Source organism: Rhineura floridana, chromosome 15 (genome assembly GCF_030035675.1).
Source record: "Rhineura floridana isolate rRhiFlo1 chromosome 15, rRhiFlo1.hap2, whole genome shotgun sequence".
NCBI classification, from domain to species: Eukaryota; Metazoa; Chordata; class Lepidosauria; order Squamata; family Rhineuridae; genus Rhineura; species Rhineura floridana.
In genome coordinates this window covers 24402352-24418680 of record NC_084494.1, presented here as the reverse complement: position 1 = coordinate 24418680, position 16329 = coordinate 24402352, and the positions used below count along the sequence as shown (strand labels likewise).

Here is a 16329-nt window from a genome sequence, read left to right as displayed (position 1 = left end):
GGATGTCTTGTGTTCAATCCTTAGTACCTCCAGTTATGTTTTTATTGTGTTTTTATTGTATTTATAGGTAGCCTTTCAGTGTTGCCTTCTATCTGCCCCAAGACTTCAGAGAATTGCTGCCAGAGTAGACCAGGTGCGGGGAGTGTGTGGCTTTCCAAATGTTGTTGAACTAAACTCCCATCAGCCTCTGGCCAGGGATGATGGGAGTTGCAGCTCAGCAACGTTTGAAAAGCCATAAGGCGCCCACACCGGGAGACGACAGTAGAACAAATGCAGTCTGACCTGGTATAAAGTAACTTCCCTTCTGTTGCTTTAAGGGTGCATTTCTTATTCTGGTGTAAACCGCACTGAATTGATAAGGGAATACTTTCTATTCGGAAGTACCTCTTACTGGTTTCAATGGACTAGATTTGAGCACATGGACACTTTTTCTATTTACAAAATGTCGCAAGGTTCTTCGTCCATTTTTAAGTCGTGGCCCAAGCGTGTTTTCTTTTGTGGGGGAAGGGAAAAGGAATCTTCCGTTTATATTTAAAGAGGCGGATGCGAATTATACTATAGGGGAGCTTGACCGTTCTTACAGTGGCACATACACTCTTCGGCGAGAGTACGGCGGGCGCTAAAGGACAAAATGATACATTGTTCAAAAGCCCTACGTTGGAGTCGCACGACCCGGGCTCTCAGTGGAAGAGGGCGGGGCCTAGGGCAGGTGACGTAGAAGCGTCGCCGAGGGCGGAGTTTGCGGCCCGTTTGGTCCTTCGCGCGCGGTGCCGTCTTTGTCCCACTGAGTGACTAACTGGTCTGAGGCGATGCTGTCGTCGGGGAAAAAAGGGGCTGCGGCAGAGGCCCCGGTAGGCGGGAGTGGAGCCGGGGGCGATGGCTCTGCCGAAGCCCTGGTTCCACCCCCGCTACCCCCTCCACCGCCGACCCTCTCGGGCTCCCTGAGCTCCGTCGAAGGCGGAGGCGGGGCCTCGGGGGCCTCGGAGCGCACGCCCCGCAAGAAGGAGCCGCCGCGCGCTTCGCCCCCGGGGGGCTTGTCCGAGCCGCCTCCGCCCGCCGGGCCAGGGCAAGTAGTAGCCTCAGAGACAACCGGCATTGCCGAGACCCCGGAGGGCCGCCGGACCAGCCGCCGGAAGCGGGCTAAGGTAGGTGCTGCTCTGGCCGGTCCCTCCACCTGGGCCTACCAGGGCTACAAAATGGCTCGCTTGGGTTGCAGGTGGTTTTTTCTTTTTCTTTCCGTGTCTCACAAACTGCTTGAGAAAATATCTTGGTTAAAATGGTGGAGGCTAAAGGTGGACTGGACGACCTCAGGCTGCAGGAGTGGGTTAGTGTTTTTGAAGGAGTCTCTCTCCCCCCCCTCACACGTTAAAATAATGCTCCCTGTAAGTAGAAGTGTTTATAAAAATATTGGAGTAGGACCGAGGAAGCCCGAGTTCTAATCCACCGCAGCCTTGAAGTTCGCTGGGTGACCTTGAGCCAGGGACGATATTTTCACCCTAGCCTACCTCACAGGCTTGTTTTATGGGGGGGAAATGAAAGAAGGAAGTGTGCATTTCATTCTCAAAAGTCGTTTGGAAGAGGGGAGTCATAAAAGTATCATAATAAACAGAAAACCGGCGTTGTAGTCTTCCCGTAGTACGAGATTGGTTACTGGCAGAGCTCCCCCCTCCCCGTGGAGAAGTATTCAAAGGTGGGATGTCACCACCTGAAGCGGTACAGTATACTTTCCAAGGATCGCAGATGAAAAAAGAACTTTAAAGTATGACTTTTTTTGTGGCACAACCTTACTTAGATTAGAGCCCACTTCAATCAAATCCAGCTTGGATCTTGTTCACAAGAAATTTATGCCACAATTAATCTATTAGTGTGCCACAAGGCTCTGTTTTGGTTGGGGTTGCAACACTACTACTCTGGAATCTCTCTGGGTTATGTTACTTTCTGCTGTATGTGTATAGATTATTCAGGCTTGCTCACTGGAAAGTTTTGTAAGGTGGTATGAAATTGCTGTGAAGTGTAAGAGTTGCTAGAAGACCATTTTGTACACACTAACGAATTTCATTTATTGTTTACCTCTTAATGTCTGGGCTTTCAAGTAGATCTAGACTGCTGCCTTTGTTTTAGAGAAGCAGCTTTAATTGCAGGTATAATGCAGTAACTGCCCCTGAGCTTTCTTAATAGGGCAGAACAATAAATCCTAACAAAATCAAGATCTCTTTCCTCTGATTCTTGATGTTGTAACACAAAGGATCCTTTGTAATTGAAGAAAGCTTTGAAATCTTATGCTGTGATTTGCATGGGTGTATATTTGTATCATGTATGTGCACTGAGAAATTGTTGATTATAGCTTTGCAAATCCTATATGCTTAATGAAATTGATGACTACTCATAATGTAATCACCAAGACTTGAGGGTTTTTTCCTTATTTAATACAAGGCAGTGCTTTGCATGTAGAAAAAGTGTGTGTGGCTTGACTTCTTTTACTACTATTAATTCATTTGGGCCCTATTCTGAGAGTTCTACATGACCTACAAGTGGGATGTTTTTTTTAAAACAAGGGCTTGCAGTTAGATCTGTCAGTCCTTTATAGTATAGTTGTAAAACCTACGCAGAATTATTATTTGGTTTCCTTGAGTTGGTTTGTACTGTGGGTGCAGGACTTTCATTTAGGGAGGGCTTCCAAAATACTTAACCATACTGTCTTTCTCCCACTGACTCCTTGTTGATGTTTAGCAGCAGCTGAATAGGAGTCGAAGCTGCACTTGAGTGGCCTAACAAAGCTTTCAATCCATTCCTTGAATCCCAGACTTACATGCAGTATTTACATATGAAATGTGTGTCTGTAATATGTGTGTGTAGCCTGCTTCAGTTTAAGTTGATATGCTTTAGGTTGCTATGGAATACTGTGGATCTCTGACTTGAAGGCACATAACAACAACAAATTTATATTCCACCCTTCCTGCCAGTAGGAGCCCAGGGCAGCAAACTTGGTTTGCCATCTAAGAAAAGTTTCAAATCACTTACAGTGTAAGTTGCTGTATGTAAAGCCTGATATGTATATTAGTATGAGGGCAGACTAGGGCCTTTTCCAGGATGGTGTGTGTGTGGGATGCAGTAGACAATAGTTAATATTGTACATCAAAATACTGTACACCCTGCAGCAGCATATGAAGGTTACTCTCCCAGCCTCTACCCCCAGTGGTGACTGTCACAACAGTGTAGTCAAGACAGTGAAAAACAGGGCCTAGTTGTCATCTTATTTTTAATGCTGATCTGTCCTGAAACTTACCATATTCCTACTCTAATAAATCAAATCAGGATTGTATCTTGAGAGCCTTGGCACAGTGGCTAAACTTTTGGATTAGGGCTGCATGCACACCATACATGAACCTCACTGGGTGATCTTGGGCCAGTCACAGTCTCTCAGCCTAACCTACCTCAGAAGGTTGTTGTGAGGATAAAATGGAGGGGAACCATGTACACCACCTTGAGCTCCTTGAAGGAAAGGTGGGATACAGGTGGGATTGATTGATTGATTGATTGATTGATTAAAGCTCTCTGAGGGGTAAACTACAGTTTTCAGGATTTGGGGGGGGGAAATAATGTGCTTGAAATGTATGGTGTGTACACAGTCTAGGACCTGGGAGACTAGGATACAAATTCCCACTCAGCCATGAAGCTCACTTGGGCCATTCATTGACTCTAAGCCTAATCCACCTCACAGGATTGCTGTGAAGATAAAATGGGAGGGATAAACCCACATATGCCACCTTGAGCTTTTGAAGGAAAGGTGGGATATTAATGTAATAACAGATACAATAATTTTGGAGTCTATTGATTTGACTATTGTTTTCCAAATAGGTCCCCTGAAAGTTCCTTGAAAAGTATGTAGCCATGTGTTGCAAGTCCTTGACAGAACTTATTTATAGTGGCTGCTTTCTTTTAAGTTTTGACTGACTGTAGAAAGGGAGTGCAAGTGATAGCTCTGGGAAAAAAATGAGCAGAAAGCATTTGGAATGGACATGAGCAGGAGCTTAAAGGGAATGGGAACTGGCAAAGTATAAGTAATTTTGGTGTGCTGTCTGGGTCTGATTTGTGAACACTTTGTGCCTGCTATTAGCTGATGTGCAGCTCTTAACTATTGCAATACAGTAGTGTGGCATTGGTGTACCTTTGAATACCTATGGATTTTGAAGGAGAAAATAGTTTCACTAGGTTAGATTATAACAATGTTTGTGCTAAGTTAGGTGATAAGGAAGAGAACTTAATGGGGGGGAGGCGCTTAAATTTTTAAATCCTTTAAATTTTCTCAAACATTGGTATTTATGATGTATATTAATAATTTGCTGTGCTGCTATAGTCTAGCCTGAGCTGTACAGCTAAGAAATAGTCTGCAATGTTTTCTGACAATGTCCATATCTCCTTGAAGTGACATATAGCGTATTTAAAAACCTTTTTTCTGTGCAGTGCAATTAATATGTTATAGATGGCTGAAGCAGCCTAAAGTTAGGGTGAACATCAGTATTCTTTGGTTTTAAGTTTATACTTTCATTAGATGGTTATTTTACTGGGTTCAGAAAGATACGTGTGGAATGTCTTATTTGCTCTCTGAAAGTGATCTTACTGTTTGATTGTCTTTCATGTTAGTGGATTGTGTGGTGGCTGATTTGGCATGCTAACTATTTTGATCAAATATGTCGTAAGATCTCATCATGGCATAGATTTATGATTGGACAGGGGGGTGGGTAGATTCTTGGTTCTCTGTTGCTCTTCTAATACCCTAGTCACCTCACAGGTGGGACCTGATATAGTGGTATTGTTATAATTGCTTTTCTCATTCTCAAAACTCTTTATCATGTGCAAAAATGACTTATTGAAAGTTACAGTCACGGGTGGGAAAGCCCCCTGATACACTTAAAGTTATACCTGTTGAACATATGTGTGAGAGGGAGAGAGAATACATTGCAACTCCTGCAGTTAGGGAACAAAATAAAAATTTGGAAGGGAGTGTTTTTAAAGGTGTGCTTTTCTCAAGTGTGTCAAGGTTGCAGTCCTAATTCTACTCACCATAAAATCCTATTGAATTCATTTGGGCATATGTCTAAAGGAAATGTTTCAGGATTGCAAGAAATCACTGGAGCAAAATTGAAGTAAATATGAATTCCAGACAAAAATGAAGAGTACTGATACAAGTACCAGATTTAAAACTGTTATCAAACTAATTAAAACAACTTTTCTTAAAAAAAAACCACTTTCTTGCATGCTCAGCATAGATAAAAAGAAATACTGTACAGGGATATGCTTTACTGTCTGGGAGCTCTTTCTCTCATACGCACGCACACAAAAGAAGCTTTGAAGAAGTTTTAATATGTTTAAGTTACAGACACTATCAGAGGTGACCATTTCAGGAAGCATCGCCATGTTACTCTGTAGCTGCACCTTAAATACTGTTTTTTTTTTATTAAGGCAGAAGCTTTCATCAGATGTGGTGATACATTTTTATGTTGGTTGGGTCCATAGGTTAGTTTATATTGATAATCTAAAATGTTTATAGTATAAACTTCATACAAACACCAACTCCATTTAACTGTGACATTTCCTGTGATTTATTTAATCTTTAATTACTTCAAGGCAGGTGTTGGGAACTTGTGGTCTTCTGGATGAAGCTGAACTACAGTCCCCATTATCCTTTGCCATTGGCCATACTTGCTGGGGCTGATGGAGTTGTAGTTCACCGACATCTGGAGGGCCAAAGATTCCCCAGCCTTGCTTTAATTTACCCTTCAATTTAGCCTTGAAATTTTATTTTGAAATTTGTTAGGGGTGTTACTCTGCTGTGCCAGTTTGCTTGTTCTGTATTGATTGTCTTAGGGGGGGTTCTATTTACAGGTGGAATATAGAGAAATGGATGAAAGCCTTGCTAACCTTTCTGAAGACGAGTATTATTCTGAAGAGGAAAGGAATGCTAAAGCAGAGAAAGAGAAAAAGCTGCCGCCGCCTCCTCCCCCACCACCTCCTGAGGAAGAGAATGAAAGTGAACCAGAAGAGCCATCTGGTGAGTAAAGGGGCCCCCATCCTGCAGGGCAGCAATTGTCCTGTGCCTAAAATATGCATGCTCATTTGGAGGCAATATGGTTGCATGCTTGTGTGCATGCGCGCACACACACCCTCCCTTAAGTTCAGCTTAGATTTGCGATGAAATCAAGGACTGTGTGTCATGCATAAAGTATGCATGATAGGCCACACATGAATGGTTGTATCAAACTAAATTATACTCAGAATATTCCCATTGAAATTGGTGGACCTAAGGTATTCGCGTCCATTAACTTCAATGAGTCTCTTCTGATCAGGACTAGTATTGGATACAATTCAAAAAAAATTAATGTGAACCTGGAAGATATTCTTTACTCTGAGAAATCTGAACACAGAGTTCAAACACCCTTAATAGCTTAGCTTTACAGACCTGATTACTACTGTATATGGCCTTAGATGTTGTATGCTTGCAGCCCTTTCCATTTGCATTCTTTCTATGGTCTGTTGGAGAAGAATCCCAGGAACTGGTTGATGAAATTTTCTGCTTTTGCAGTGCTAAATGTAGTCATTTTCATCTTTTTTTTTTGTATTTGGATTATTTCATACATTTTAGCTACTCATAACAGGTTTAGATGTCTTGCATTCAGTAAATAAATTGGTTCCATCTGGTCTAAAACTAAGACTCCTGTGATTCTTGATTTCTTAATCAAAGGGTTTCTTTAATTTCTGTGTGAACCTAGTCATAGCTTTTTCTCCCCCTATTAAATGTTAGAAGTACAGCTTCAGCAAGAGAGTAATGAATGTGTTTTCAGACCATCCTTAAAAATACAGCCTCCAACTTGTTAGAATGAGTAGTTTTGAGCCCAACCTGCATCCTAGGGAAGTTTCTTGTTGACTGACCCAAAGTATGCACTCTGTGTTTCTGAAGCCCCAATTGTAGGAAGTTCTGATGGCATAACATCACACCTAGTTTTACTGCAAAATGATAGTTGACATACTCCTACCTGCTCTTTTGGCAAATTGCATCCATTCTATGAGACACTGTCCTCAAAGTTTCGGCAGGGGTTGAAGAGAAACCTAGGTGGAGTTGGAGTAGCCTTTCAGCTGTTGAACTCCTGGGTCTATTATTCTTTATTGAGGGGAGTGAAGCCCATCTCTTGCAAGATGTGAGTCTTGGCTTCTGCAGCTGGATATTTCTGCCAGTAATTTCTCTGCCACACTTTTTCATATCTCGCATCTGTTAAGAGATCAATTTCATAGAGCCGATGCTAAGGATATTTCCCCCTCTGTCTGGAGAAGAGGGAAGCTGATGTTTCTGTGCTTCTTGCTGTGGAAAGTGACAAACAAGTTGTAATACAAAATACCATAGAGGGTATATAATAGTTGCTATAACAGTACATCAAGACTAAATTTAAGAAATAGTGGAGGGGTAGAAATCCAGTCATGATGTACTGTTGTAGCTGACATTATATATCCTTTATTGTGTTTTGTATTGCATGTGTGAATAAGAGATAGATGGTAATATGCAGAGGTACCTGACTATTTTGTCGGTATGGGTATGCCAGATTTATGAATTTCAAACTGAACTGGAAGAAAAATTCAGCATCTATATTAGCTAATGTGTATATTGTGTGATGCTCAGGAATGTACAATTATTTGAACATGCTCTTTTACCTCAAAAGAAGAGTAGGAGATAAATATATGAAGTATATGAGTTAGAAAACTGTACTGGATGCTCTAAAATTAGATAAATTTATTAGTGGTTTCCCACTTAGTACTTAGAGGAACATTGTTAGTTTTAACTAATATATATATAGTACTGTTTACTAAAGTCTGCTCTTAGTATTGATGGTGATCTTGTTTAGAAAGTCTCTAGCTCTACAGAGAAGGATGGCAGAGTTGGTATGTTTTTGACATGACTGCACTACAGTACTTTTACAGTTTATGTGTAGAAAACTTTTTATTAACACTAAAATAAGGTTTTAAATTTGAAATACTGGTTTGTCACTTGTCTACGTCAGGGGAGCCTTTTTGTTTTTTAGAGGTGGAAATTATTTATGTTCAATACCTTGCTGCTGTCAGTTATCAACATAAACATATTGGGCTGGATCCAACCTAAGTTAGCTGAGCTTAAAATCAATAGGCAAGTTAGTCATGATTTAAATCTCACTGATTTTGAGGGGAAGTTAGTGCAGTTAATGCTATAAATAACAATCTGGATCAAATCCATTCTCTCATTAACTGTACCAGCATTTCCCCCCTATTTTCAGACTTTAAATAGTTCTGTTCTTTCCCAATAGTTTGTGGATTGTGCTCCTCCCAGCCCCATATTAGATATTTGTCAGCTTTAGTACAAGATCCTACGTTTAAAAGTACATTCCTAGAATATCTCCTTTTGTGTATTCATTCCTAGTGACCTATTTTGTCTCCTTTTATAGCAGATAACTAGTCACTTGCCGGCATAAACTGTTGAAATCTTCAACCTTACTGCTTTTCATACTGGCCTAATTTGTATGTCACGCTAAGGCAAACCTTGGCTTAGTGAGAACATGCAGGCTTCCAAGAGAGGAGCTTGCAGCTGCTTCCATAGTCATTTTTTGCTGCTGTGCTGAGCTAAGCCAAGGTTTGGCTTTGCATGTTGTCTGAACCAGGACTCTTGATTAAGTGCTCTCCAGGCTAACCTTGAGCTTGTAGCAAAAAAACAAACCTTGTCTACCGGTTGTTGTTAGTCTGGAGAGAGCTTAACCACAAACTCAGGTTTGTATGACACATTAAGCCAAACCTTGGCTTAGCTCATTGCAGGAAAAAGAACTGGGGAGAATCAAAGTGGCTGTGTGCTCGTCTCCAGGAGCCTGTAGGTTTGCACTAAGTCATGGTTTGGTTTGGTGTGATGTGCAAACCAGGCCATTAAGTCAGACTTCATTTTTGGCTGCTTTGTCAAGAACAATCATCTTATTTTAATGGAATAGTAGGACGTTGAAAATATTGGCTACTTCAGTGTTTTATGACTAGGCAGGAGAGCAAGAATTAGATGAGTGAGTTCTTCTGTATGTGATATATATTTGCTTTGTGGTTTACTGAGAGAATCTGTATCAAAAATGTGAATAAAACATTTTAAACTCTCTAACTGCATTCTTGTGGTTTTTGGAGCTTGTCAGAAATAAGTCAAAACTTTATATTCCTTTAAAGAGACTGAAGCTTTGAAGACATCTTTTATTTTCATTTTTTTAGACCACAGAATGTTTATGTGCCATCTTCCCACGTGTGAACACTGGTTTAGAGAGAAACGTTACTGACTGTTTTTAATTTTTCCCAGCAAAAAAATTAAAGGCAGTGTAGTTGTAGTTAGAGCACATGCATTAATGTTGTTCTTGCCACAGCACAGGAATGTAAATGAAATGTGTTAATTCTGAAGTGAGAGTAATACCTTCAGTACACTAACATAGTAATTATAAACTTCATAGTACAAAAGGCTTTTGTTTGGAAATTGTTTGGTTGAGGACCAGGGTGGTTGTACTGGATAGAGTGCCAATCTAGGACTGGGAAGAGCTGGGTTTGGATGCTGTGAAGCTCAGTGCAGATGCTAACTCCATACAAAACACAGTTTGCAAGTTCAAACACTGCTTCCTCTGCTGTTCACAGTAATGTCCCATTTCCCAGCTTTAGTCATTATTTCACATTGCATATGCACCAATAGAAACACTAAGATAAGCTATTATTGGTCTGATTTGCATGTCACATTAAACCATAGTTAAAAATAAACTATGGTTTAACAAGAATGAGCATTATGATGCTCACTAATACCTGCCTTGCTCCTCCCCATGTCCTGTTGGGAGGGAAACAAACCAGAGGTTGGCTTAGCATTAGCTCACCAACCCACACTCTTGGTTTGTTTCCCTCAAGAAATCACAGATGATAAGCCAAGAAAAAAACTTGGCTTCTGCTTGTGTTTTGGTTGCACAGAAACCATGAGAGCTAGTTTAAACATAACACCAAGCTAGCCTCTGTTTTGTTTCTCTCCTGGTATGGCAAAGACAGGAATAGGGGAGAAGCAAAGCGGGCACTAATGAGCAGTGTGATCAGCACACTACACATTCTCTGCAAACTATTATTTTAATCTGACATGTAAACCAGGCCATAATTTTGTTAATCAGATTGAATGCAGTTTGCATGGTTACAAGGCAATGTGGTATGCATTGGTGCTTTTGTAATGCAAAACCATGTTTGATGCTGAGGAGTAGGGGATGGATGATAAGCACAAGTTCCTGAGCTTGGCCTCCATTTTGCAAACTATTTAATGCTAGTTCTCTGCAAGACATGTGCACTGAACCTTGGCTTTAGTCAGTTACTCTGTTTAAGCTACTCATTAGGATTGGTGGAACGATAAAATGGTGAGGGAAGACCCATGAGGTTAAAGGATGGGATACAAAAAGGATAGATAAATTTAAATGTAGAGGTTTATTATGTGTGTTTTAAAAAATCTCTTTGGGTACAATAGTTGTTCGTAAATTTTCCCATTATGCTTGCCAGTATATGGTCGGTTAAGCAATTAAAAAAATCTTTTTTGAAACTCCAAAGGCTAGATAGAAACCTAATTGCCCTTTCCAGTAAAAGCATAGTTTTATATTTCTTTGAAGCCCATTGTAATCAGGAGAGAGGACAAAGAAGGGCGTTTGTTAGAATTTGAGTTTGTGGGAGGCACAAGGTATGGATTTCCACACAATATGTGCAGTTTGGTAGTTCACACTTCCATAATAGAAAGGAAAAATCTGCTACACACACGTCACCTATGCTCTGTTTTCCCATTTTATGTCAGTAGTCAGTAAGTGTTTTGGCTGAGGAACCAGATCTAGTACCAGTGTTGGGAAGGAAGACAAATTCTGCCAGGTCTCTTCCATTTTCTGTGCTTCCTTTGCCCTTGCACTCATCCCTCAGTGTAGCAGATTGCATGCTTCCTTTGCCTGTACTGTCCCCACTGTCATACTTCATGGCGCATGTTGAATTTCTGTCTCTCTAATGGTACATTAGCAACTGAAAAGGGCAAAATGGGGTGGGAGAGAGATAACACGCCATATATCTTTAAAATAAATCCAAGGATAATAAGGACACATGTCTATATGGCCCTTGTGTTTGCCACTCTTCTGAACCAGGGAAAGTAAAGAAGGGCACAAGTGAGTCAGGTGGTATCCCTGGGCTACTATTTGCTGGCTCTTTAAAGCTTGAAGTTTTGGTAGTTCAAAGTAGGGTTCAAATAATCCACTTGCCTCTTCACTATACATGAGTGTCTCTCCCCATCTGGTGAACACCCATGCTTCTACCCAAAGCCCTTCCTGTCAGAAACTACATCTCCCTTCCTCTCTTCGAGGAAAGGAAATGTGCGTCATCGAGTACAAATGGAGTTTTTAAAAAAGTGAAAAACCCTGATGGGAATGGAGAGTTCTTTGTGAAGGAAACAAGAGAAGGTTGTATTCAACTAAACCATACTCAGAGTAGACTAATTGAAATTAATGAACCTAAGTTAGTCATGTGTATTAACTTCAGTTGGTCTACTCTGAGTAGGACTAGCATTGAATACTGCCCAGAGTCGCTTTCCCTTCCTGTTCCCTTTTTTCAGCAGGGAGGTGCTGGTGCTTTCTTCAAAATCCCAACTTGCAGGGGAAAAAACAGCTCCTGTTTTCTTCCCCAACTACAGGAAGGAAAAGTGATTTTGTCTGAGTTGGGCTTTTAGTCTTATTGTTGCCTCTTGCAAAAACCTAGTGGGAAGAGAAATAAGTTATCTCTCATTTACTGACCTTCATGGCAAAAAAAACCTGATAGTTGCTTTTCCTTTGTTTTTTGCAAGAGACAGTGAGGAAGAATGGCTGGCACTTTTTGAAAAGCTGGTTTGTGGAATCAAAGCCATCTTTTCTTTACTTCACAAAGAATGGGGAAAAGTGAGAGGTGGCTTCTCTCCTGCACATTGTGCTTTTGCAAAAAAGTGCCTTGCTGCTTTTATCTCCTGCAAAATCCCAATACAAAGGAATGAAATGACCCCTTTTCTTGGCAGAGAAGAAGGATGGTTTCTGTCACTTCCTGTTGGGCTTTTGGAGGTGGTAGCAGCACATACAGCATATTGCTAATGCTTTCTGCAAAACCACAGCTTTTGAAATGGAAGACACCACCAGTGTAGAAGAAAGAAGCACAGTTTTTCTCCATACGTCTCGTGCTTTTACAGGAGGCAGCAGAAAGGCTGCCCAACACCTTCCCTTCTCTGTACAGAGTTCTCTGTATGTGCCATAGGACTTAGGGAAAGGAGAGATCAGTAGTAATAGTTTTCATTGGTAAGCCAACCAAAATATGTTACCATTGTTCAAAGTGCACTTTTGAACACATGGACAAAAAAAGATGGATATCAGTTTAATTTAGAATAAATTGTTATATCATTGTCTTTCTACTGCCTCTAATTAACAAAATGTTCGGAACTGTGATGTGTTCAGAATAGACCAGAATGGTATGGTATACTGCTTATTGTTGTCAGGCCATTGGCCCATCTAGTCCAGCATCCTGTTCTCACAGTAGCCAACCAGTTGCCTATGAGAAGGCGGCAAAAAGAACATGAGTGCAAGAGCACTCTTCCCTCCTATGGTTTTCATAAACTGGTATTCAAAAGCATAGTGCCTCAGACCATGGATAATAGTGCCCTATTAGCTCTTCTTGAGTTCTCAAAGGTTCCTTTGCACATAGAAGACTGTGGTGTACCATAACTTGTTCAGAGTGTTGGAGCTTCCCATGTAGTAGTGTTTTGAAGGCACATCGATGGATGTAGGTGTAGCTTACCAATGGGTAGTTGAAGCATATCAGTGTATTCACAGTCCTTTCCCTTTTGGAAATTAGAGATAATTAGAAGCAGCAGAGTGAAGGTAAAGGGCTGGTTCTGACATAACACTAAACCATAATTTAGTGTTTACAGGAATGATCCTGCTCAGTTTATCCCCTCTTCCATTTCTTCTCCCATTGCATGCCAGAGGAGGAGATTTGAAGCACCTGTGTCCTGGGTTATATGAACTGCAGTTTTTCATTACATTCACTATGATTGATTGAGACAAGATAGGATCAAACTGTGGCTTCTGATCCTGCCTGGTTTCAGTAAACTAGTGTGTGTCATTGGTGGGCATAAAGATAAACTGCTGTTACTTTAAACCAGGAACTAGATGCTTCCGAGTCTTGGTTGTGACCAGAAGGAGGAGTGCTTCAGTAGGCTCATTCCCATATTACTAAGCAATGGTTTAGCATTATGTCTGAACCAAGCACTTTGTTTTGCTCAACACTGAGGTATTGGCCTCGCTTGCATGTCACAATAAGCCAGGTCTGGGGAATTTGTGGCCCTCCAGATATTGCTAAACTACAACTATCAGCCCCAGTAAGCATGGCCAATGGCCAGGAATGATACGAATTACAGTTCAGCAACATATGGAGGGCCAAAGGTTCCCCACACTGGTGGTAAGCCATAGTTTGGCTTACCATATTGTGTGAATTATGTGTTGTTCAGAGGTATGTTTAGATGGTTTTCTGCAGGATGGTTTGCCACTTAAGTGCTCCAGAATTGCTTAATACACAAAGTTAGGTATAGTCAGAGATAATGTAAGACTTCTTTCAGGCACATGTTTCTCATGATTCTTTCTCAGAATATGTTGAAAATTCTACATACTCTAGTTCAGCATTGTATATAAGTGGTGCATTTATGAGTGAATACCAGCACATTCTGCATAAAGGTTATTTAGCATTTGGGTGGTTGTAGGATGCATATAGAGTCAGTGAATTTCTAGCCTTAGACATTCATAGCTTGTGGAAGAGAAGCAAGATAGTAGCAGATTTGATTCATATTTCCAAGGAAGCCTTGGCTAAGACTTAACTGATCCTTGGTGTTTCAAACCCTTGGTTAGACTATCCATCTACATACTCTTCCTACTGGTCACAGGAAGTGCAATCTTTATTTTGCTCTAATCTGTTAAAATTGTTTCAGAAATATTTATCAACCAGGTGCCCTGCTAATACTGTGTATATCTATCCCTCGCCCCTTAAGAGTCTGACAAAGGGTTCCAACAACAAGGATGAAGCATTAGAAGATTGCAGAGTGTGATGCCCTTGACCCAGATTCTAGAAGATGGAATTCTCAGAAAATGTGCCCCCATCCCCTCTAGTTGGTGAACTGCTAAACCTAAATCACCAACTACCAGGCCTTCTTGTCCCCAAAATGACTTGAACTTGTGGAGCAAGGTCCCTGAGATCTCCTCTTTCCTTCCACAGGGCAAGCAGGAGGACTTCAAGACGACAGTTCTGGAGGGTATGGAGACTGCCAAGCATCAGGTGAGGGTGGCGTTTGATGCTTGCCACTTAGTAGCAAGAGCCCCCAAATCAGGGATTGATGCTTGCAAGCGCGCGCATGTGTGGGTGGCCAGGTTTTAGCATGAGGTGCAGGAGAAATGCATTTGCCCACTGAAAAAAGGAGGGATTCATATTGCAGCTGAAGAACAAGGTGGGAAATTAAAAGTACTCTGACATTCTTTAGGTGGATTTCATAGCACGCCCCCCCTTTCCTGTGTATGGTGGAAACCAGAGTACTTTTATGAGTTGAAGAAGCAGTTAGCCTCCCTCTTTCAGAGCTATAGGACATTTTGCACAGCATAGTCCTGTATATGATTCCAAGGACTGATATTGAGAGGAATGTCCTCCTTTCTAGTTAGTTGCTTTATGTTTAAATAGATGGCAATCCTGTTTATATTAGTTGGGAGGAAGCCCCATTGAACATAGTGGGGCTTACTTCTGAGTAAACATGCATAGGATTGTTTTGTGAGTAATATATAAAAGTCTCAGGTATGTCGACTATTTTTAAGAATCCTTTAAGGACTTTGCCAAAATGGGCAGTCCATCTCAGATAGTTCCAATTGATGTATGTGGGCTAGAATTTAATCTAAGTGTCTGAGAAGCCATAATTCTGAAGGCCCTTTCTGGTTCTTGAAGCAAGATCTGCAGGAGGTAGGCTCTAGGTATATTTGAAATTGTGAAGCCAGTGCTGATAAGACATGATTTCCAGATACTGTAGATTTAGAAATGCATAATTTCCCATTTTTCTTCAGCTTATTTGCAAACTGATGCATACTGCATCAAATCTAACTTTCTAGGGCTTTGCTTGTTTGGGTGAATGGTGGAGTGGATGCAAGTGTTAAGGGATCAAAATGTAAATTATTAGAAATTCTTCCTGAAATCTCCAAGGTAGTTCAGATATGTAAATAGTCAGAAAATTCTTTCTTTAAAATGTATTGTAAAGAAAGAGAATTATAGATTCTTCTTGGAGTATCTGCGGTATTGGTCTTTGAAACAGTGGGCAAGAAAAATAGCTGAAGTGCAACTTTGCTGCAGTTCTGATGAGATTTGATGAAGCTGAAAAGACCTCAATGACCAACTAAGATGGTGTCCAAATATTTCAATGTTTTTCTTAAATATTTAAGAAGATGTTATGTTTGTGTGTGCTGGGATTATTTTAAAACCCTAAATGGAGTTTGCCTTCTTAAATCAATGTTTCTGAATTTGGGATTTTTATTTGTTAATATGTATCCTGCTCTTCCTCCATAGCGTTTAGACTAGAGCAACATACTTGGGTTTCCCAGGCAGGCTGCTATTCGGTAGTAGCCTGGCTTACTGCTAAGTTTCAGAAGTGGAACTGTGCCAGTATTTTCATATCGTTTTCTGCGCATTTTTGGGGAAGGCAGAAGTCCAGTTAATAAAGCCAAATATCTACCTTGGTGTAGGCCATGATACAGTGTGACTTCCCAGTCATGCATTAAAAGTGGATTTCTGTCATGGCCATTGGTGTGGTAGATTCCTACTCTCAAACTTTTACATTTTTCCCTCTGTGGATCAACCCGTATACTTTGAACCAGGGAGGGAGAATCTTAGGCCTAGGGGCCAAATGTGTCTCTACAGGTCTATTATTGACTCTGCCTGGGCCACACCCCTCACTGCTCTTGCTCTGCACCCACCTCTAGAGTTTGGTTGGAATATGTGCTTGAACTGTGATAATACTTCTTGGTTGCCTGGATGGAGAGTGCTGTGTGTCTGGCCACACCTACTTGTGCCATACTCATCACCGGTGTGCAGCCTCCAGAAGGTTATCCATGAGGGAATATGGCCCACAGTGTGCAAAAGGTTACCCAGCCCCGGTTTGGGCCTGTGGGACTTTACCAGCATTCTTTCCTTGTGATACATTTGTCTTTTGGGTGAAAATCAGAGTGAGCTCTGCTAGGCTATCTTATTGTCTTT

At 41.1% G+C, this 16329-nt stretch overlaps 1 protein-coding gene across 3 annotated transcripts in view; it reads left to right on the top strand.

The window, feature by feature from the left end:
• The first annotated feature begins 680 nt into the window (after positions 1-680).
• KDM1A (lysine demethylase 1A) overlaps positions 681-16329 on the top strand; it is a 45260-nt gene continuing 29611 nt past the window's right edge. The window contains exons 1-3 of one of the 3 annotated variants that reach the window (XM_061597016.1): positions 681-1145; positions 5887-6052; positions 14317-14376. In XM_061597016.1, coding sequence (XP_061453000.1) covers positions 810-1145; positions 5887-6052; positions 14317-14376 — 562 coding nt within the window. In that variant the 5' untranslated portion in view covers positions 681-809. Of the gene's footprint in view, positions 1146-1261; positions 1325-5886; positions 6053-14316; positions 14377-16329 lie in introns of those variants that run through there. The other 2 variants (XM_061597015.1, XM_061597017.1) reach the window with 2 other exon arrangements.